Here is a 22693-nt window from a genome sequence, read left to right on the forward strand (position 1 = left end):
AAAGGGAACCAAAAAGATGAGCATTTGGGGCCTGTCTGTCATTTTTGTTTATATAAAGAATGTTTCATGGTATGTTTTTAAATGAGTTTGAACATTGAATGTTGCTGTAGTGTAGATTTAAAATGGAGTTCACAGAACAGTTGCTGGTGTTCTTATTTTATTATCTTCCTCTCCCATTATTTTTGGGTGTGCTGTTTCCGTCCTCAAATGTCTAATCTTTTAATATTCCATTTTAAACACTTCTTTTATTCAACGTCAAAAATGCTGTCACTAGGCTGTTTCTCGATGCTCTCAGTTTGCCGTGACTGATGAAAGGCTGACGAGGTTCACAAATTGTTCACAGCATGTAGCGCCCACGGGCCTAACTTGTGTTCAATAAACAAAGGCGAGTACATACAGAGCAATGAGTGGCAGAGACGCCACTACAGGGAGTGCGTAAAGAAAAAGGGGATTTCTTCTGTAGTAGAACTAGAGAGGGAAGTGTATGCTGTGGTTACATCAAGCAGAGAGCTCACATGTGGACTGGGCTTGGTTCTTGGAAGTGGGCTGGTACGCTGAGTCATGGGTAAGTTTGGTACTGGTGCCAAAAAGTTTATGAATACAAGGTTATTGTTTGTGTGTAGGTTGTGTTGGTCTCAAAAAAGGACTGCACAAGGGGATACTGCACAATCTGTTGTAAAACTTAGTAGAAGTGAAGGGCACGGAGCAAAGACCACTTAACAAGACAATAAAATAGAGATAGAGATTGTGTGCAACTATTTAGGTTTTAGACAGACCTTCACAAAAATGCATGTTTTGTTAATAGTTTTAGGTTTTACAGAAAGTCTATAGCCTTCTATGAAAAAAAAAAAAAAAAATAAATAAATATATATATATATATATATATATATATATATATATATATATATATATATATATATATATAATTTTTTGTGGAAAAAATATACAGCCACCTGTATTTCTACTGTGTCTCTACTGTGGGCCTTTTTCAGTAATGCCATTATACTTGATTATTTATTAAGCTAAGAAAAAAAACAATAGCCTCAGCTTTGAGAGAAAATGCATGTTGTAAACAGTATTAATACGTTGTCATTATCCACCTGCAACTTGCTGTCTGACACATAATCCTTGAATGTGTATGCATTGTAGTGCAACTCAGAAACCACATAGGAATATTGTGGAGGTGAAGTTGTGACCAAAATAGTTTTAGTGACCTAACTAGTTGGAGCACTGATGTGCAAAGAGCCCATTCACATGAAATGATGTTAGCATTTGCTGAACGCCTCCTTTCATAAACCCAACAGTATTTATATCATACACATTGTCAGGGATTTTTTAACATGTCGATGATTTTACTGTTGTGCAAATCTATTTTCTCTCTCCTGTATTATTTGTGTAAGACTATTTTATCTGTATGTGTGTTTCAGTGAGTATGTATTTACCCTGTGTTCTGTATGTGTGTTTCAGTGAGTATGTATTTACCCTGTTGTCTGTATGTGTGTTTCAGTGAGTATGTATTTACCCTGTTGTCTGTATGTGTGTTTCAGTGAGTATGTATTTACCCTGTTGTCTGTATGTGTGTTTCAGTGAGTATGTATTTACCCTGTTTGTCTGTATGTGTGTTTCAGTGAGTATGTATTTACCCTGTTGTCTGTATGTGTGTTTCAGTGAGTATGTATTTACCCTGTTTGTAAGCTGGCTCAGTGGTCTCCACTCCTTTCCTTTCAGAAGTAGAGGTACGGTGGTCTCATAGCGTTGAGGTTTGGTCAAGTTTTGCAATTGCTCATTCTCATCCAGACTGCTTTCTGTAAACACATTAAAAATAGTTAATTGTAAAACTGAAGACTTTAACATAGTGGTTTCAGATACCACTGCTATAGCTACAAGATTTTGAAAACATGTCTAGACAAAAAGGTCAGGCATTCATTTTGTTAGTTTACATTTTTAATAATTCAAACAAGCTAATCATATTTTATTTTGAAAAACAGTGCCTCACAGGGCTCAATATTTGAGATGGCATATTTAAAGGCTGTGTAACAATGGTAAAAGCAGGAGATGTGCGGTATCCCAGAGGCCCTTCGCAATAAGACTGTAGCTGTAGACTGGTTATAAATAATAGATGTTCAGCGCAGTTTGAAAGAAAGAAGTTAGTCTTTTGCTAGCAAGACCATAAAAAAGGAGCTCGCTTAGTTCATATTGTATCTTGCAAAACCATGATGGCTTACATGGTTATCTGCTTAACCAGACAATCTACGGCCTTTAAATATGGACAGATGATGAATATTTAAGAAAGAAAGATGAATAATGAATACGTACTGGGAGTTTTGTTATACATATGTTATACGTTTGGTACAGAATTGCTGAATTGCTTCTTCTGAAAAAATCTAATTTTAAATAAATACTTTAGTTAACTACCAAAATCTGTCAAAATGGCAACTTTTCCCATTTTCCCAGACATTTCTTGAATCTATAGACAACTGAGCCTTGTAATGCTACCAAAGTGTCAACATGCACATCCAGCCACCAGCAGACGCAAATCTTTCCTTGGAGACTAAACAAAGGCTGAAGAAACCATGGCAGCAGGCAGTGCAAAAGCCAAAGAGGTTGTTTGAGGATCCTCGCCTCCCACTGTCACTAAAGGAACATAGACCGTTGTTTACCACATGCTAGCTAATCCCTTGAGATGCTAACGTAAAGCATGTTTCTAACCGAGGGCGCGTGTGCATGTCAGGCGGGCTACAAGAGGAGTTTAGTGAAGCAGCGAGGGGGGATTCTGTCTGACATTTGGTTTACCCTGTCCCTCGGCTACAGCGTCAGCTCTTTTAACCTCGATGTCTTTTAAATGCCTCTTGCCGATTCACGTCAGGAAATGATATGCCATGGTTATGGTTGCAAAGCAGGAAAAACAAGATTGTTTTGAATTTGGGATTATTGTATAATTCAATTCTTTTTCAAAGGGGGTTAAAGGAAGCATATTATGTATTTCTATAGTTCTGTAGTAATAAACTATAACATATGCAGCGATGTAACGTGTAAAATATTTTCACCATATGCATCTCACAGTACTATATTTATGGCAATATTTTTTGGGGGAGGGTAACATTATTGTGAATATGCTTCTTTTTCCGTTTTAAAATGCCTTGACAAGCCTTTGGTTCTGTCATAATCAAAATAATTAAAGGGCCCATATTACATTTTATTATTTTTTTTATCTATGTTATAATGTTTCCTTATCAAGTGTAACACAGAAACCCTGCATATTTAGGCTAAGTTCTTCTCTCAAACAGAAAACCCTCTTTTCCACCTTGTGATGTCATGTGGTAATACAGGAAGTGCTCCACTGTGTTTATAAACTCCATACACCTTCAATAAAATCATTGGGATAATTTTAGCATTGGAATTGGCAAGCTCTACTGAACAGAAGGTAAAAGGAGCTGTTAACTTGAAAACTATCGCTACATGACATCACAAGGTGGAACAGAGCATTTTGAGCTTTGGAGATGTTACAGACTAATAATAAAGAGTTACTCAAACATGTGAATGAAACAAAACACAACTCCAGGTGTGTTTTTGAGGAGGTAACAGCGTTAGAGGATGGCTTAAAGTTCACAAGAGTCAGTTTTGTGTAATATAGGACCTTTAAGATTTAGAAGTGCTTAATAACTGTTCTTTCTTCATGTAATTGTGTCCTTCGTAAACTGCAAAACTCACATAAAAATGCTTAGAATGGCAAATGGATTAATTGACTTCCTGATAAAAAATGCTGAATAGATAAACCACGCCTCTTCATAGTTGCATTTCCCCCTAGCAAGCAGTGTCTTTTGTTTCCGAAAATTGGCTTAACATAAAGGGTGTAAGCGAAAACAGACATTTTCTGAGCACTCAAACCCCAGATGCAGGACAATACAGGATTGCTCAAACATGCATGAATGTTAATGATGAGGGAACACCATTATTTCAAGGATACAAGTTCACAAGAGTTGATTTTGCATATGTCCTCTTTACATCAGTGAGAGAAGTTAGAAAGTTCAATCTGAAGAATGATGGAATATTTGACATTAGATGGTGCACAGTTCAATGATATGCTACAAATCTACAGCTGTGATAACGGTACCTTCAATTCAAAAGAAAATCTGTCCAAAGGAAATCTTTATGTGTGGGATCCCAGACTCATAAAACAAGCTCACAAAGGGCTGTGCTTATGATCCATGTGGGGTTAACAGAGCGGAACACACAAATCACCAGTGCATGCAGTTACCCTGGGTGAAATATGCTAATATACATGTTTCTGCTTAACTTCTGATTGCTGAGTCTATCTTTCATGACATTAATGTTAAAGGCAAATTTCATTTTTTTGTCATTCATATGCTTTGTTATTTCAAATTATTAACAGGAAGAAACACATATCATTACCTATTATGCACATCCTACACCAATAATGAAGGAGGACAGTGGGTCAGACTAGTGTTGCCACAATACTGAAATTTCAAACTCAATTTCAATATGAAGGAATAGACTTGATACTCAACACCAATTCCAATGCCATAATGATAATAAAAAAAAATTATCTTTTTTGACAATAGACAATTTTCAACATTAAATCACGGGATCTTCTTTTACCATGTAGTTTTATCACTGTGTAATCCCTCAGTGGTCCATGTAGGTTCCATAGTGATTTGAGGTTCTATGTGCTAGAGATCGACCAATATGGGTTTTTTCATGGCCGATGCTAATACGAATTGTTTAGAATCCAGAGCAACCGATGACCGATAAACTCTGCTGATATTTTTGTGGCTGATATTTTGATAATTTTCCCAAAATTAAGTCATTTAAATTCAGTACAAACTCCCTCCAGCCCTTTTTTTTTTTTGCCACAAACCGATACGAGAGCAGTGTTGTCATTTTTTTTCCAGTTTTCTCTTTGTATTAAAGTGACCATATTGACCGGAAACAACACATTGGTCTATGCTGGAGATTTAAGACCAATAGTCGAATCGCTAAAAAGTCCAAATATCGGCGATCTCTGCTATGTGGTACTTGTTCTGATACAGCGCAAGATCATTCTAAAAATATTCAGGAAGTTATTTCTGTTCTGTAAATGTGGTGTTTTTGTATCGATACCTGCTCAAATGAGCTCAATACTAGTTTTAGTATCAATTAGAATCAGATTTTTGACACTTTTGACAACCCTAGTTCAAACCATAACAAGACAAGTTTAATGATTTTGATTTTCAGGTATCAGAAAGTGTTTCAACATGTGCTAAAATAATTTGGTTTTGAGAGAAAAATTACTTCCCCTCTTCCCAGTGATGTTAATTAGTGTGTCTCAGAAGCTAAATAATCTATGTGTGTGTTCAAAAACTATAAATATTGAATTGTTTTTGGTTATTATTTAAATAAATCTGTACTCATTGATTTAAGGGCGCTGAGTTTTCATGAGCAGCTCGTACTGGCAGCGCAATGCTAATTAACTGCTGGGTAATGGGAATTCTAACAGTAGATGGTCCACCTTGATCAGCAGGGAGACAGCAGAGCCAGCATAAACAAATGAAGACACGTGTTCACACTGCTGGGTATGAAAGTTCTGAGAGTGTAATGAAATTAAAAGTCTGCTGCCAACTTTGACTTTTTAAACTGAACTTAAGCATATAAGAAGTGAAAGTAAATATATCACGTGAAAAAATCTACTAAAGTTAAAGTATTAAAGTAAATATTTCAGAATTCACGCATACTTTGAGGTTTATAAAGCTTCAAATGTTGCCTTTGTAGTAGGTACTTTTACTTTTCAGTCCAGTTCAAAAATGTAGTGGAGTAGAAAGTACAGATACTGCTCTCAAATATAGTGAAGTAAAAGCAGAAAGTATCCACTTTAAAATTCACTTAAGTTAAGTACAGAAACCTAAAATCTGTACTGAAGTACAGTATTTTACTACATTTACTTTGTTACCTTCCACCACTGGAAAATACTCCATCCATTGCTTTACCCATTTGCATAACATCTCTACTCTTCATGACGTTACCCGTAGAAATGAATGGGAAATGTGGCATTGTGGATATGTAGAAGAAATGATAGTTAGTGCAGGTACAGATAACTCCTATACATCCTATACATTTATATCATTAATCATTTAAACGGAGTATATATAATCTGTTGTGCTTCATGTAATGTAAAAGTGTTGCAATAAACTGTGACGTCAATGTTGTCGGTATCTGAAAGAAGAATGAAATGGAGAAGGAATGGAAGAAGAAAGCAGATAATGTCACAAGCCATGTTAATAATACAAATTAATAAATAAAGGTCCTCTTAACGCTTTTGTCTTAAATTATAATAAATACATGAAAAATGTCTGGCATTCTACATGATGCATTTCCTCAGCAGCATTTATAAAGGCAGAAGGCTGTAAATATTAAAATAAATGGCCAGCTAGGCATGCAATTGAAGGAAGGTCATGACGCTAGGGTGTAAGGACAGATGGAGCTTAAGGCACAGGGCAAAGTGGTTAACCTAGTCTGACAAGAAGAATGTCCAGTGAAATATGACCTGTATAAATAATATGACGTCATGAATTTGTAGAAAAAAAGTGCATCCAGTTGTAGTGGTACCTCACATTAGCTAGATGCAATTCATTTCTGCTAGTTTCTTAATAGAGTGATGACCTTTTACAAAAGTTTAATCAAAGCATGTTCCAAAGTCTAAACTTTTGATGTTTGGGTGAAAATAATGAATATTTACGAATACATTGAACGACACATTCTGCATCTTCACAAAATGATCCGCAGGTGCCAGGCTCTGAATAGCCAAATTGGCAGTGATTGCCCATTTACAAAAAAGTGTTGAGTTTGGGGAAATTGGTTGAGTTTGTACTGAGCAAGTTTAATTACGCTGGCTTGATTTGGTGACAGTGAATAGACCTTTCAGAATATTATTGGGCAGATTCAACAACATTTGTAACGAGTTTTTAAAAGTCTTTGGAAATATTTTATAAGAAAATTAAGTGGTTGCCATATTTCTTTTTGGGGACACATTTTTATTACAGAATTAGACATAAATACTCATCAGTGGAAGGCTTTTTTGAAGGTAGCACAAAATTCCATGAATAGAAACCCACATTCTCTCCAGTAAATAATGTTTTTCAATGTACTGGTCAGCAAACTACACATGAGCAACAAGGCAGCTGCACTTTTCAAGCTAAAAGGGCCACATGATTCACCAGATCATGTAATCCAATCTATCAAATATAACAAAATACTCGATAAACTACCAAGTGTTCAAGTTATCCCAGTGTGACCTGTACAGTTTGAGGTGTCCGAATCCTGTTTAAGACTTATAAATGAGGAGGATTTGAATATTAATGGTTTCTCTTTTTCATGTCTCCAGCAAATCTGTCACTTCAATCCCCCATAGACTAATTGCGACAACTTTCTTCTTAGCTGGAATATGAAAGCACAGAGACAAAAGTGGCCCCTTGAGACATGACTTTCCAGGTCTTTCTTCTGCTCCTTTGTAACAGCTGCCTGGAGAATAAGAGATCTGATTATGGATTTGATAGTGAAGATTTAATGCTCAGTATCTGAACTGCAGCAGCTACAAAACGACACCCATTTAGTATGTCCAGGACTCTGTTTAAACTTCTGCTTTGTGCATTTGTTGGCTCAAGACAAACAGAGTACATTTTAAGATATTTCAACAACAAAAAAGGAAGGCATTTTGTTGTCTCCTTGGGCAAAGGCCTCTGTGTTGTTGACTCAATAATGGTAGCCAGGCTTGAGTGAATGAAAAAGTTGCTTTGTTTTGTGACTAGAAAAGAACCAAATGACTAACGGACGGTGGCACAGTGGCTTAAAGCTAAAAGTTTGTGGGTTCAATGCCCAGATGATATGAGGCTCTAATCCCTGTACCTGAGTATATTTTTCTCTGGTTCCCACGACCACAGAACAGTCTTAGTTTTAGGTGCACTATGTAACTTTTGGAATACCATGCTTGTCACCATGGAGATGTTATTGTGTTACCTTAAATCTTCCTCAGTATAGCACTGAAGTAATCTATCCTTCATAGATTTGATCTGTATCTGGTGGAGTCACCTGCTTGTCTCCATGGAGACAAGGATGTGGGAGACACTAACACATGGATGTCAAACACATTTTCACCGAGGGCCACATCAGCAAAATGGCTGCCCTCAAAGAACTACTTCTTTAACTTGTTAATTAACTGTTTCTGTATTTATTACTTACTCAAGTTACAAATATTACATGTGTATTTGCCAAATGTAATAATATGGTTGTGTAACAGTGTATCTCCTTTTTAAGACCATCATACCTTTTAATTTACCCTGTGGAGAGCCACATAAAATGATGTGGGGGGTCACATTTGGCCCGTGGGCCTTGAGTTTGACACATGTGCACTAACAGAAGTTGCATAGTGTAGTGTACCTTTAACTTAGAGTTAAAGAAGACCTATTGTGCGTGTGTCTGCCTTACATGTGGCAATAATCTATGACAACTGTGGATCATTATGTTATAATATGTAAAATTTAAATGCCAATATTCATCTAAGACAACTAAACAAAAGTAAAAGTAACCACTGACTTCTGCATTAGAATATGCATATCACCAGCCAAAAAAAAAAAAATACAATTTCTCTTCTGTTTGTGCATATTTATTCTGCACTTTCCTCCTTTAATGTTAATTTTATGATGAATATTTGTGATTATTTATGTTTTGATTTATTGTATTGTGATTTTAATGTCTTTTTTATTCTGTAAAGTACCTTGAATTACCTTGTATACAAACTGTGCTATACAGATAAACTTGCCTTGCCTAAAATAGGAGACGCAGTACGTCACAGTGGGTGTGTAGCGTGGTGGTTGATCGGCCAACTGGTGTATTGAAAATAAGCAATTAAAGATTGCTCAAATATGCATGAATCACTCCAAATACAACTTTTGGTGGGTAAATGGTGAAGTGAAACAACTATAACATGTTTAAAAGCTCTGAAAAGACTATTTTGCATCATAAGGCCACTTTAAATATACAAATATACATGTTATTATTTATTAGGTATACAGGGATACCAGATGAATTACTAACATTTTTTGACCTTGATGTAGCCAGATTGGTAAGAGACCGACACGAGATCTACTTTGGCAAGTTAATATACAATGAATAAAGATGTGCAATGTTTTATCTATCAGATCTGAAAGGAACAAAGGCACTGTACAAACACTTGAGTCTCACATTCTGTAGGAATCCAATTAGACATTCTCTATGAACATACCACTGACCTAAATACAGCCGCTGCACCTACCTTGTGCCCGCGGTAATCAAAGGAGCGCTGGATGAATACGCTTTGAATCTCTTGCTTAATAAAAATGTATTAGAAAATCTACCTGGTTACATCAATGAGACTTTGTAGTGGTAAATATACAGTGCCTCTATGATACTTTTCATCTTTCAGGAGTAAATGTTTTATTATGGAGCCCGTTCTGAAGATAAAACATGTCAGAATATAAAATAAACTGGATTAGATTATTAAATGAGTTAGAGCTGCAAGATTAATCTGCAATTAGCAAATCGTAAGAGCTGCATTGCCATAATCTCCTCCACAAATAATGAAATCTCCTGTCTTATTCTGCATTAAAAAAGAAAAAAAAAAAAAAAACGGTTAACGCTGTAGTTTAGATCTGTACAGATGTTCTGAAATGCGTTTTCTGGATTAGTTTGTCAGTTTATATTTCAGCTGTATTGTCAATTCTTCTGGAACTTGAACAGAATCGCAATGCTTGTCCAAATTATCGCAATTAAATATTTTTTCCAAATGGTATTTCCAAATTTGTGGAAATATAAAAACTAGCAGTATTGTAATGATTATAATTCACTGTAATAACATTTCTGATATCAATATTCAGTTCACAATGCACATCAAATCTCCCACAGAACAACTAGAATTACAAGCATTTCTGAATGTTTGTCCTTTTTTTTTCTCAGGGGCTGTGGAGCATTTCTTTGTGATTTGTTCATGTTTCTTCTGCCCTTTGAGGAAATGAAACGTAACATATTTACTGTTGTAGTTGTATTAACTTTAAAGGTTTAAAATGTCAAAACTGTTTTCACATCATCACATCTGATCCTCCGTGAACTATGTCAAAATGATTTCCTCCTACTCCTCCCTTAAATGTCAGTCCATCACACTGAAATAATTTATATTTTACAAGACCCCAAAAGCCAAAAGTCCACATGTAATCTCTCATTAAGTTCTATCTGCAAAGGAAACACAATTTTCCTAGGCTCTTTAAAGTGATGTACAATCCCAATTAGACTTTTAAGAGTTTTTATAAATGTAATTTTTTTTCTCTTTATCCAAGTTGTATTTAGAGAGATTCGTGCATGTTTGAGTAATCTTTATTATCCTGCATTCAAGACAGCATTGCTCCAAAAAATTCCTGTTTTCTCCTACTTCCCATACACACCCACCGCTCTTTACGTTCTCTTTTTTCCCCCACTGCTCGCTACTGTGAACTGTAGCTATAGGTGTGGCCATCATATTTCAACACTGTGACACCTTACTTTTTTCAAGACATTTCAGATCAATAGTGCAATTTAAAATGTCCAGAATATGAAATAATTATCCAAGGATGTCAGAGACTGTAATAGCAGACAAAAGAATATGTCTATGTCTTCTTTAACATAAGAAAAGTACACTTGTGGTTGGAGCTTTGGTCTTTGTAACTCGATCATTTCTCACATGATTGTGGTAATTCCATTGCAGAATTTTATTTCTAAATTGTTGCCCTTTAATTTGAATTACTGTAAATAGAAACACATGATATTTATGGAAATAGCTCTGTACTCCAGTCCCAGGCAGAGCCGCACTCAGGCTGTGAGATGTTTTCACTCTTTTTCAACCACTGCCTCTTGTCTAAACTCCCTCATTACTCACTGCACTGATGACCCAGAGGTAATTAGAGCCGACTTTGAGGAGGTGTTAATCCCGCTGTGGCGCCCCCTGGTTCTACTCCACATGGACAGAACGGCCCATTTGAACAGCGATGGGGAAGCCCTGCGTCTGAAACAGCATTAGTACGAGAGGGTCCGGGCGGGATGGTGGGATGCGCTGTGTCACATTCCCATCCTGTGAGAGCCCCAGTGTAAACACCAGTCCCCATCCTGTTCTCAGCAGATTTGAGAGTCATTTCCCAGAGCTGTGGGGATTTCTGAGCAGGGATTTGGGGATTAAAGATGAAGTGAAAGATTCTAATCCAATAAACTTTTGTTGGGATTCAGTGAATATCTGCCCCTTCACTGCAGTCCTGCATGTATCAGGTGGAATCTAGTGTTTGCACATCACATGCTGTGGTGATGGAGAAAAGTAGAATTCTATGCTTATCCACACAGCACTATTTCAGCCAATCAATACACAAGTGATGACAGAGCAGAGAGCAAAACTGTCTCTCAATCTTTACACAAAATCGCATCTTGCCCTAGAAAAATTGTTGTTTGGAAAAGACAAACAAAACAATACTTCCCTGCAGATTATGGTTTGGTGATTTTAGATGGAAACAAAGTCACAAAAAAAGGTTCCCAGTATTTCTTCCAGCAGCCCACATTTATTATACAAGAAACGGTATGTAACCCATGCATTCCACAGTAAACCTTTCCAGTAGATACTGATCTTTACATCAGGAATGCGCTGTAGATCCTTCCCAGCATTGAAGATTACAACATAGTCCGTATGGCAAAATATGGATGTCACAATACAATTTTCTTCGGTGTAGGGTTGTCAAAAGCATCGCAAATCAGATACTAATCAATACTAAAACTAGTATCAAAGCTAGATACTCAATTGAGCAAATATCACTTTTAAAAAAGTCACATTCACATGACTGAAATGAACCTTTCCTGAATAGCTTTATATAAAGACCACATAGACTGGTATATGCCCATGGGCCACTATGGAACCTACCGGGATTACACACATATAAGGACACATAATAGAAAAGAAAGCACCATGATTTAATGTTGAAAATCACATTCTATTGTCTAATTAAAGGGTGTTTCTTCATCATCATCATCATATTTGAATCTTGAGTATTGAGTCTAACACTTAGTAACAAAATAAAGTTTAAAATTTTTTGTATCATCAAACACTACTTCAGTGCAATTACTGAAAGGAAATTACAAAACAAAAAAGGTTCAAATGAAAAATGTAGTAACTACCTGAACATATGACCTTAATGATTGTTCGCTCCTACCTTCAGAATGATTCCCGTAAGCTCCTGCTGAAATCTCATAAAGCCATGGAGGTTAAACTCAAGACTCATAACATTCACACTGCTTGCCCTAGGTCTCTCCATCACTTGCACTGACCTACCCAGAGGTCACAAACTGGGCACAGCGTAACCTCTACCTCCAAAGGTTACGCACTAAAAGCCAACTGACCTTATATGAAATTCTTTCAGTCTTGCCTTCCTGGCATCAAAAGCTCACAGAATAAAAAGACAGTTTAAAAGCATTGCCAAACCACAATCTTGGGCAGCTGACAGTTAATTTTCGGACACAGAGGAGCGATGACCTTTCTGTTGTGAAATTATTGATGGAAGGCGACCTGGTGGTTTGTGCAGCAGCTCAGAGCATATCGCAGTGAAAAGGCTGATGTTGCATCAGAGCACTTTAGTGTTCTGTCCTCCTTACTCCCATCAAAGCACAACTTTCATGAGAATAGAACTTCTCCTTCAAAGCCAAAAGACATGCACGCTGCAAACTGCTGTTCAAAGAATTCATTTTACACCAGAACTACTCTGCATTTTTCTTCATTCATCTTTAATGCCTATTGCCCCTTGCTGGTATCTGTCACCATTCTGCTTGACAGAGTAAATATAATGGTGGTGTGTGTAAGGTAAGCAGTGACACTTGTGATTGGGGGGTTTGTATCATTGTACCTACTTTGCATGCCTTCATACCTGTACTGTATCCCATTTCCAAGAGGCCCATATGCTTTTCAAAACACAATTATGCAAACTATGCAAAATGACATATTCATAGCAAATGGGTAAAATCTCCTTTTAAAATCGCATAATGCATATTCCTGTACAATGACAAACTCTTCTCAATTAGTGTTTCTGAAGCGTAGCCTTTGGAACTCTTTTCTCCTCCCCTCCATTCCTCTAATACAGGGCTGTGGTGACTTCATTGTCAGAAGCTGATGACTGTGTGTCGTAAAGCAGAACACTGGAAAAAGTCAAAGACAGTCTCATCATAGTTGGATGTGACTGTGTAAGAGTAAAGCTGTTAGCACAGCTGCACAGCTCCACAGCTGCAGGGGAATAGGACGCCAGAAATGAATCAAGATCCCGGTCAGTGCCTACTTTTACATATTGTTTCCTCCGTAAAAGAATACAAATCAAAGCCAAGACTTCTTGCTCAGAGAGAGCAGTACTCTCGACATTATCAATGTTCTACAGATGAGTAGCTTTCAGCTTAGTAAAATAGTGGCTATTGTATCTCTTAAATTGCAGTTTCAATCCTTTCGTTTGACACATGGATAAAAACCAAGCTACAGATGGCTCCTGGCATACAAATTGCAGTGACGGCAGCTGAAACAAATTGGCAAAGTGGCTGCACCTTGGTGAATGTTTATTATTCCACTCTTTTTGGTCGATGCCTAATAGTTTTACAATTTGTTTTCTGCTGAATCTTTTTTCGTCTCTACAGTGTTTTTTTTCTTTTTTTCTTTTTTGATCTATGAGTCCATTACTACAGATGCCTTCAAGCATTATGGTCTTGACATCTGGAAATGCTCACAGCCTTATTGCCATAAAGTTTTTGCGATCCCAACACGATATCTATGTGACTCAGGAACACCAGCATCTATTACCTCTGTGCTCCCATCCTCCTTGGGCAGTGCGGCGCGTGCTCAGGAGGAGAGGAAGAGGCTAAATCACCCTGATGGCTATAATGACCAATGATGCCTAACGGGAGGAGACGTCTCTAACTGCGTCCGCGGCTCCCTTGTGGCGAACAAATCAATGCCAGCTTGTCCTCAAAATGTCAACTGACAGCAACTCGTAGACTTTAAAAGACAGCCTGGGTGAGGTTATTTCTTAAATGGCTTTAGCAGAGAAGTTTTTGTAGCAGCTTTATGTCAATGCTCCGAGCCACGGCAGGCGATAGGTGTGACTTACATCCCCAGGAAACAGAATTGAAAGATAGGCTGCGGTGCTAAAGGCTGCCGACACCAGGAGTAAATTTAGATGTTTTAAAGTGATATTCCAGGATTTCCGAAGCAGGGTTGCCCTTGAAAAAGTTTCCGTGCCAAGCTGGGTAAAAAAAGAAGCGTGCTCAACTTCCAAAATTGCAATAAAGGTGTTCTATAATGAGAAAAAGATCTCATCAAAATGATCAGTGTTTAAATTTACGTGCACATCTCTCTGTATGATATTTTCATTATATGCATCTTACAGTACGATATTTTGTGGAGGCTAACAAAATTGAGAGTATGCTACTTTTTTCCTTTTAAAATGCCTTCACAAGCCTTTGGTTCAGTCATAATCCAAAGTATTAAGATTTAAAAGTGCTTAATAACAGTTATTTATTCATGTGGTCTGCACTGAAACAGAGCAAAGGATCACTGTACATAGTTGTGTATGTTCCCTCTACTGCTGCACCACAACAGTGAATTTAAGGAAAGAGATTTGTAATTCGATATATTGTGATGGCCCACAATATTTTTGACAATATCACAATATTTCGGTTACTGTTACAATGCCTATTATCTGGTTTCTGGGCCTTTATTATTATTCAAATGACATGAAAACGGCAAAACCAGATGTGAGGAATCAGAGGGACCATCAGAAAGAAATTATTTTGCTGTTTATATGTCACTTTAATAACCATATGCTCAAAAAATCTGATATAAATCAAGGTTGAATTTGCATATGATGAGCTTTGATTTTTGGTAGACATGCTTGTTAAAATGTAAGAGAATCTAACGCAAGTCGCAAAAAGTGCAAAGAGGGAAAGACAAACAAAACAACAAAGGTAGTGCCTTGCATCTGTCTCCTTCTTCAGGACTTTAATGAGGGTTGCCAAGGGGATGTTAAAGGTATGAAAAAAGTATGTGGGTGGAAGAAAAAGATGCAAAGGTGCATGATACAATAATGCAAGCAGGTTTATCTTTCCCAAATTTCCATACATTGAACTTTCTGTCCAAAACATCTGGAATATCACTTGAAGGCCATTTGGTTGCTTCTAATCTCATTCTCCTCAAGTTTGTTTGGACAGCGCAGACAATCTAATCTTTCTAATTAATTCTGTCTGATGTTGTAGCCTGACCAGATGATATCCACCCTATCTAATCCAGGTCATTCGGTCCCCTTCTAATTATTTATTGAGCTCCTCTTTGCTTAGAAAATAGACTCAGAGTGGTTGATATGCAGAGGAGAGACAAAGAAAAATGGAGGCCATAAACAGGGAAAATTCATCAAACATTTGTAAACATCGGCCGCTCCATCCAGCTCCTTTTGGGACTTCTTTATTTTTGGAGTAAAGTTCAAAAGGTAAATTAGCTCTGAAGAGAAATAGGCTTCATTTGAAAATGCATATATTGGGTTTTCTATCTAATTAATAGTCTAGTCTTTAAATAAACAACTTTTAAGAAGACACCATTGATAGAAATCTGCTAATTACCAGAGTTTGGAGATTTTTCACTTATTTTGTTTTGGAAAGTTGAAATGAACTAGAAAGAAATGTTGAGCCATCACTCAAATTGATTTTTTTTTATTCCTCACTTTATCATTTTGTCAGGGTTGCCACAATCATTGTGCATCTTGCCCAAGGGCACAATAGCAGTAAGCGCTAGAAACCTGTAACCATCTGATTGATAGGCACACGCACCACCCACTGTGCCTGACTAAAATTTAATTAGACATCGTTTACTAGGCCTGTCACAATAATTACTATATTGAGTTATCATTCAATATATGACAGATGGAGCAATCATTTTTAAGGGTCAGTATTTATCATGGACACTTATTCTTTGAACTAGGGAAACATTTCATTATTTTTCTGTTCAATGATAAGATTTGAGCTTTTTTCTTTATTTATTGCAGCTCATGTTTTTTAATCATATTGTACATTTAGAATATTTTTTTTGTTCATAATCCTATTTTAGGGTTGTTGTGTTAGTGGCATAAATCTGTTTTATATTATCATTTATCATCTATATTTTCTTCAGCAATATATCATACGTTCAAATTTGTCAGCGTGACAGGCCTATAGGCATATTGGAAATGATTCTTAATTAAGCTAAAACACGTATCCCTTCACCACATCCATCTCTATGGCTTTTTTGTTCTTTCAATCACTCCCATGGTGTTATTATTACTTAATGCACCACTTAGCCTATGGTAACTGCTTGCACAATGCTATTAGAAAAAGCTGATCACACTGAAATCTTGGCACGCAGCTAAGACCATTTTGGCACAAGTGGATGTTAGATTATTTTTGCGGGGATGCACGTTAAGTTTTAGATCATCACTCCCCATAACAGCACTGAGGCAAGCTTTGAGCCATGTCAGCAAAGCATTATCCACAATTTGGCTCGTTTTTGGTGGAATACTCATTGTAAATCTGGCTAGTACTGTCTGCAACCAGATTTAGGCCGCTAGTGTTGTCCATGCCATGTTGGCTACCTACTCTCTACTTCTTACTTCAGGTCCATCTGGGCTTGTGTGCTGCAGTATCACAATCATTATGAACCCTGCTGATGAGATCTGCGCTTCTTCGCTCAACTCTAATCTCCACTAATGTTGGGATAGCCTATAACAAGCATTACAGGGAATTAGAGCAGTCAATATCCAGCAACATCAAAGACTACTAGCTTAAGACTCCACACTGCACCAATCTGTAAAATACCAAGAAAATTATAATTTAAGTTGTTATTAATCAGTAGTGGGAAATCAATAGAAAAACACAACAAACTAACGTAAGTAAATTCCTATCAAACTTGTCTAGGCAAACACGTGGTGTCGCGAAATGAAGTGATGAGGATTATAGGGAGAATAGACATGTTATCATAATAATGAAACATATTTCCTAAATAGACATTTTAAATTAATAATTTAATTACTTCCTTAATTACCTACTATTTTTTTAGCTTCTCCATGTGCTACATTCACTCATGGGTTCACCTTCTGAGCAGCTGTAAATGTCTTGGATGGGATCATAGCTAGTTTAAAGTTGCTATATTACACAAAATGGATTCTTGTGAGTCATGTTATAATGCTGTTACATCTTCAAAAACATACCATGAGTTGTCTTTTGTTTCATTCACACATGTTTGAGTAACCCTTTATTCTTAGTCTGTCTACATCTCCAAAGCCTTTTGAGCATTGAGAGTGTTTTCTGTTTAAGAGAAGATCTCAGCCTAAATATATGTGTTAAACATATGTAAATGAAACAAAACAAAACTCTGGGTATGTTTTTGATGAGGAAACAATATCATGAATAAATGAATAAATAGTCAACATTTAACTTTGGCTTTTACTATGGATCAGACCTGAATGACTGAGGGACTACACAACCATTACAGCAGAGATTCACCAATTCATCAGTTCGGAAGTTAAAATGAAAGGTGGAAGCTATAACATCAGGTCTGCTACATCCAAACTCAGCACTCTTAAACTCAGAGAGACTGCACAATGCTTGTAAACTTTTATGATGTTAAATGGCCCTGGCCCCTGGAGCAATTCAACAATGCAGCAGCACTAGAAGTATAAAACAATGACTAACACACCTGCAGAACTTTAAGACACACAGTACATGATGTAGTAGAAAATTCATAGCTTTAATTACTTAAAGTACAGCATCTTGCATACAACATCCTTTCCAAATACAAGCTGCCTCAGTATAATCAGTACCTGGGCATTAGCCTTGTCCCATAAACACACTACACTCTGAAAATGGCGTATTAATTCAGTGGATTATATTAAGAAGCTTCCAGAGTGTAAAAACATCCTGTTGGATTTGTTTACAGCAGTGAGGATGAGGCAGTGGATGATAAACTCATCAGTCTATATCAGAGAATAGACTCACTTCCCCTTATTGTTTCATCCAAACCACAGGACTCAGGTCAAGGAAGTGACTTGTGCTGATGCAGGCACAAACAAATAGAAATATAAATGACATCTGAAGGCAAAATATTAGAATAAAATGGTGTGTTTTTGTTTTCTCTTTACTTGAACCATTTGGACTATTTTCTGTTGAGAATGTGCACTAAAATATATAAGTATGTTTTGCCACATCACTGCTTAACGGCATGCGCGCGAGCAATGATTTTACACTAATTCATTTACACTAACTGCATCCTGGTGGCTTTGAATGACCACAAATAGCATTTAGACATTTAAACTTACCTTTACTAATGTTGCTAATTATATCTGCATTTTCCACAGATGCAGAGAGGCACAAGACAAGAACGAAGACCCCACAAGCCAAGTTCTTCCGCCGGCGCCACGCTCTCATGATGCCAGCCCGGGTTAGGTGAGGTGACTCCGGCTACGGCTCCCTGCGCGTACCGCCTGATACTAGCAGCCACAGCGGACAGAGCCAAAGCGATGACAGCTCAAAAATGCAAGGCAAAAGTGTTCACAGAAGCGAGGGAAAAAGACAACAAACGCCAAAGATTCCTTATAGGAGACTCCAGCGAGATGCAAGCTTGTTACGCCAATTAAGATGTTAAAAAAGTTTCTCGCGGGTACAGTAGCACAGTGAATGTTGGTATCAGGAGACGGAGGTAATAAAGTTGGTGTTTTTTGTGTGAAAAGGTGTCGTTAAGTGACAGAAGTTACGGTGTGAAGAAGAAAGCAGAGAATGAGGGATGTTGGAGCAGAGAAGAGTGGAGCTGTTTGCAGCGGAGGAGCAGCCGCTCTGCCATGTGCACGCGGAGCTCCGCAGGGTCCTAGAGCCGATCAGCACCAGAGCCCCAGATCAGCTGATACACACAAACATGAACAGAGTGAGTGACACACACAGACATGAACAGTGTGAATGACACACACAGACATGAACAGTGTGAGTGACACACACAGACATGAACAGTGTGAATGACACACACAGACATGAACAGTGTGAGTGACACACACAGACATGAACAGTGTGAGTGACACACACAGACATGAACAATATGAGTGACACACACAGACATGAACAGAGTGAGTGACACACACAGACATGAACAGTGTGAATGACACACACAGACATGAACAGTGTGAGTGACACACACAGACATGAACAGTGTGAGTGACACACACAGACATGAACAATGTGAGTGACACACACAGACATGAACAGAGTGAGTGACACACACAGACATGAACAGAGTGAGTGACACACACAGACATGAACAGAGTGAGTGACACACAAACATGAACAGAGTGAGTGATACACACAAACATGAACAGAGTGGGTGACACACAAACATTAATAGTGTGAGTGATACACAGAGACATGAACAAAGTGAATGGCACACACAAACATGAACAGCTGAGTGACACACACAAACATTACAACATTAAAGAATGGAAAGAATTTGAGCAAGATGTACAGTAATTCCTGCTCTACCGGAGGCATATGGGCTCAAATGTACCCTTATCTTCTAGCAATATTAGGGGAAAGAAATCAAAGCATAAAACAGATTGAATTTAGGCTGTTGAGCTCAGCTAAAAATGTTACAGATTTAATGTATTCGTACTCAAATTCTATATGGATTATCAAATCTAACTTTCAAGATGAAGAGGCTCGCTAAACGCAATTAATTTTCTAACATGAAAATGAATGCTCAGCAATTAATGTGACAAGCCATCCCTCCTGCTGAAATACCTGTGAGGTAAGTTAGTCTACTCTGTCCTCACACACAGATGAACCAGCGCTGCACTGACCCCATCTGTGTGTTGTGCAAAGTCCAGGTCTGCTTTGGACTAATCTTTTAGTCTGCTTCTGCTGTAGGCACAGAGCCACAGATGTCTTTGCAATAGTCGGTTCACTGAACTAAAGCTAGACAAACTGTGAAAAATACTGTCGCATTGTACTAGGCCAGGTCATTCGCCATTGTTTTCAAGCATTTATACTTACATACTATTCTTTGTTTATTAGATGAGCTGAAAGTTTACCTGTTTTGGTTGCATCGTAAATAAATATTCTAAAGTCTAGAGTATAGTGACAAAAAATAATCAGCATTTTGTGTTATAGCTAAATTAAAGCGGAACTAAACACTAAATGACCTTTTCTTTGCTAGTAAACTGTGTATATGGTGTTTTAATGGTGTGTATATGTCTACTGTTTCTAGTGCTTTTTGGTCATTTTAGTGGAAACTAGGTATATTTTTAGCTCTCTGGTCAAAAACATAAAAAAATGTATGTGCTGGCTCCAGTGGCCACTGCAATTTTAAGTGCTTGGTGACATCACACAAGACTGCCCTGATTACAGACTCCACCCCTCCTCTCCCCTCACTCCCCTTTAGTCCTCCTGGTACTGCCATGTTTATCAGCTCTGCTTGAAATGTGGCTGTGGGTGGAGTTTAGGTGTTAAATCCCACTTTAAAAGACTACACAATAAATGCCTTAGTTTGCTTAGTGCTTAGTTTTAGTTTGAATTGTTATTTCATATACTGTGTCTATTGAGTCATATATAGCTAAAATAGATGTAAATTTGTAACCTGAAACATTTATTCATAACCCCTGTCTGAGGTGAGTTCACACCTTCTCTCAGATGAAGATTAATGGATACAAATTTTCAGCATGCTGTTTTTGCTCACTGAATACCTCAGTAATAATTCATTTTTTTCTTGCAGGTTTTCTTTTAAAATAGCTGGAGGACCAACACTGTACAAGTAAGTGTCTTTTATAATAAATCTTTTGAAGCACAGATGTACTTCTCTGGATGTTTTCCCTGTGCTACAGTGGCTAGACTCACATGCCACGGTTGCCAGTCAAATGACTAATGATTTTAATCAGTAGCTCAGCTCAGATGCTCACAATTAGCCACGGTAAGCTCTGCTGGTTGGTCTTTTGTAAGTCCTTTTTCTGAGCTAGGCGTATCGGTTTTCCCCTCCAGGCAACCGAATCAGTCAAGGCCACGTGTGACGCCACGTTGGACCCTCACACACACAGTCCACATTCTGCGCAGATAGCAATGTGACAAGCAGAGACATGATGGCTGTAAGACTGACAGCAGCCCTTCTCCATGCATATGTTTCGCTGTCAGTCCCTGCGCAGCCTCTGGAACAAACCAACACAGCAGCATAACAAACCTCCCATGGGAATTACACTCGTGCAGGGCCTTGATAGGAACAGCGTCAACAGCAAGTCAGCAAATTTGAATACATGTAGTTTTTAGGTGATACACCTTGCTGTAGGCTATAATCGATCATCTGTGAAAGTCACTTAAGGAACAGTATGAAACTTTCTGTCCTTGTCCACACTGAATCAACTTATTATGTTGTTTTTTATAGTAAATCAGTTGCTTAATTGGGTTTGTCCATGAAATGTATAATCAGGATATAGCTATAAACATCGCACAGTGGTTATTCCAGTATTACTTACATCAATGCTTAACTAAGTAAAAGTACCATTGTGTCAAATTTAGCACTAATTGCCATCAAATAAATGGCCCACATGAGGAATCAAACTTCTCCTTTGCCATTCTCTCCCCCAGAAGACTTAAATGCCAAACCTATGTCAGTCACCCTTGGACCACAGCCTCCTGTGTTTTTACAATGTCATCTCTGTTTTGGAGCCGGGTCACAAAGGCCCCTTTCACTCCGAGATGTGTCTCCTGAGTTCGATTAGCTTGGAATTCCACTGTTCCGGATGGGAGGTTCCAGAGGCCTGCAGGCGTACATGGATTCAATGACAAACCGCTGGCCCCACCTCCCTCCTCCCACCCTTTTACATGATGAACATGTACTATACCAATGACACCGCCAAGGTGTTTAGCTCAGAGCAATCTCATTCAATATCCTGGTACAATTATGCGCACAGCATGTCCATTAAAAATATCACAGATTTGTTTATTAGAGCCATATTGCAACACTGTGAGAATAATTGTCTATGCAAAATAACACTTTTCAACAGGTGTCCTTTTTGCATGGTATTTAAAATGTTTGTGAGATCATGTCATACCATATTGAGGAAATAATTGGTCCAAGAGAGCTAAGAAAGCTTTAGGGACTTGACATTGCTGGTCAGGGGAATTCAGTTCACCACAATTGGGATATGCCAAAAAGTAAAAATGTTTTGTATTTTGTATGTTTATAGATTCTATTTGAGTGTGATTTAAAAAGGCTTTGTGGTTAAAAGAACTAGCCCAAAGAATCTAATCTTGTTACACCAACTTGCTCAGATCGACTCAAGTCACTTTTTCTTAAGTATTAGTCAAGATAGTTTTTAGTATTTGTCACAAAACTAAAATCTGAATATCTTTCTACAGCACCAAGCTTATTTACAACTGTCTATTAGCGATGTCTGCAAGGTAGATTTCATTATCTCCCAAGCATTAGCACAGCAATTAACAACATAAATTGAATTTCAAAGTCCAATTTAGATGCTGATCTGCAAATGATGTGGATGTCCTTCTGTCCTCTTGTGTTTATCTTTGCAGAACGTGATCCAGAAGTTTCTAAAAAAAAAAAAAAAAAGAAAGA

At 37.6% G+C, this 22693-nt stretch overlaps 1 protein-coding gene across 1 annotated transcript in view; it reads right to left on the reverse strand.

The window, feature by feature from the left end:
• LOC117382865 (disintegrin and metalloproteinase domain-containing protein 12-like) overlaps window positions 1–22693 on the reverse strand; it is a 119486-nt gene that overhangs the window by 85453 nt on the left and 11340 nt on the right. Inside the window, exons 7-8 of the mRNA XM_055227466.1 lie at window positions 11081–11210; window positions 1684–1805 (exon numbers count right to left, since the gene is read on the reverse strand). Coding sequence (XP_055083441.1) covers window positions 1684–1805; window positions 11081–11210 — 252 coding nt within the window. The remainder of the gene's footprint in view (window positions 1–1683; window positions 1806–11080; window positions 11211–22693) is intronic.

Source organism: Periophthalmus magnuspinnatus, chromosome 15 (assembly GCF_009829125.3).
Source record: "Periophthalmus magnuspinnatus isolate fPerMag1 chromosome 15, fPerMag1.2.pri, whole genome shotgun sequence".
NCBI classification, from domain to species: domain Eukaryota; kingdom Metazoa; phylum Chordata; class Actinopteri; order Gobiiformes; family Gobiidae; genus Periophthalmus; species Periophthalmus magnuspinnatus.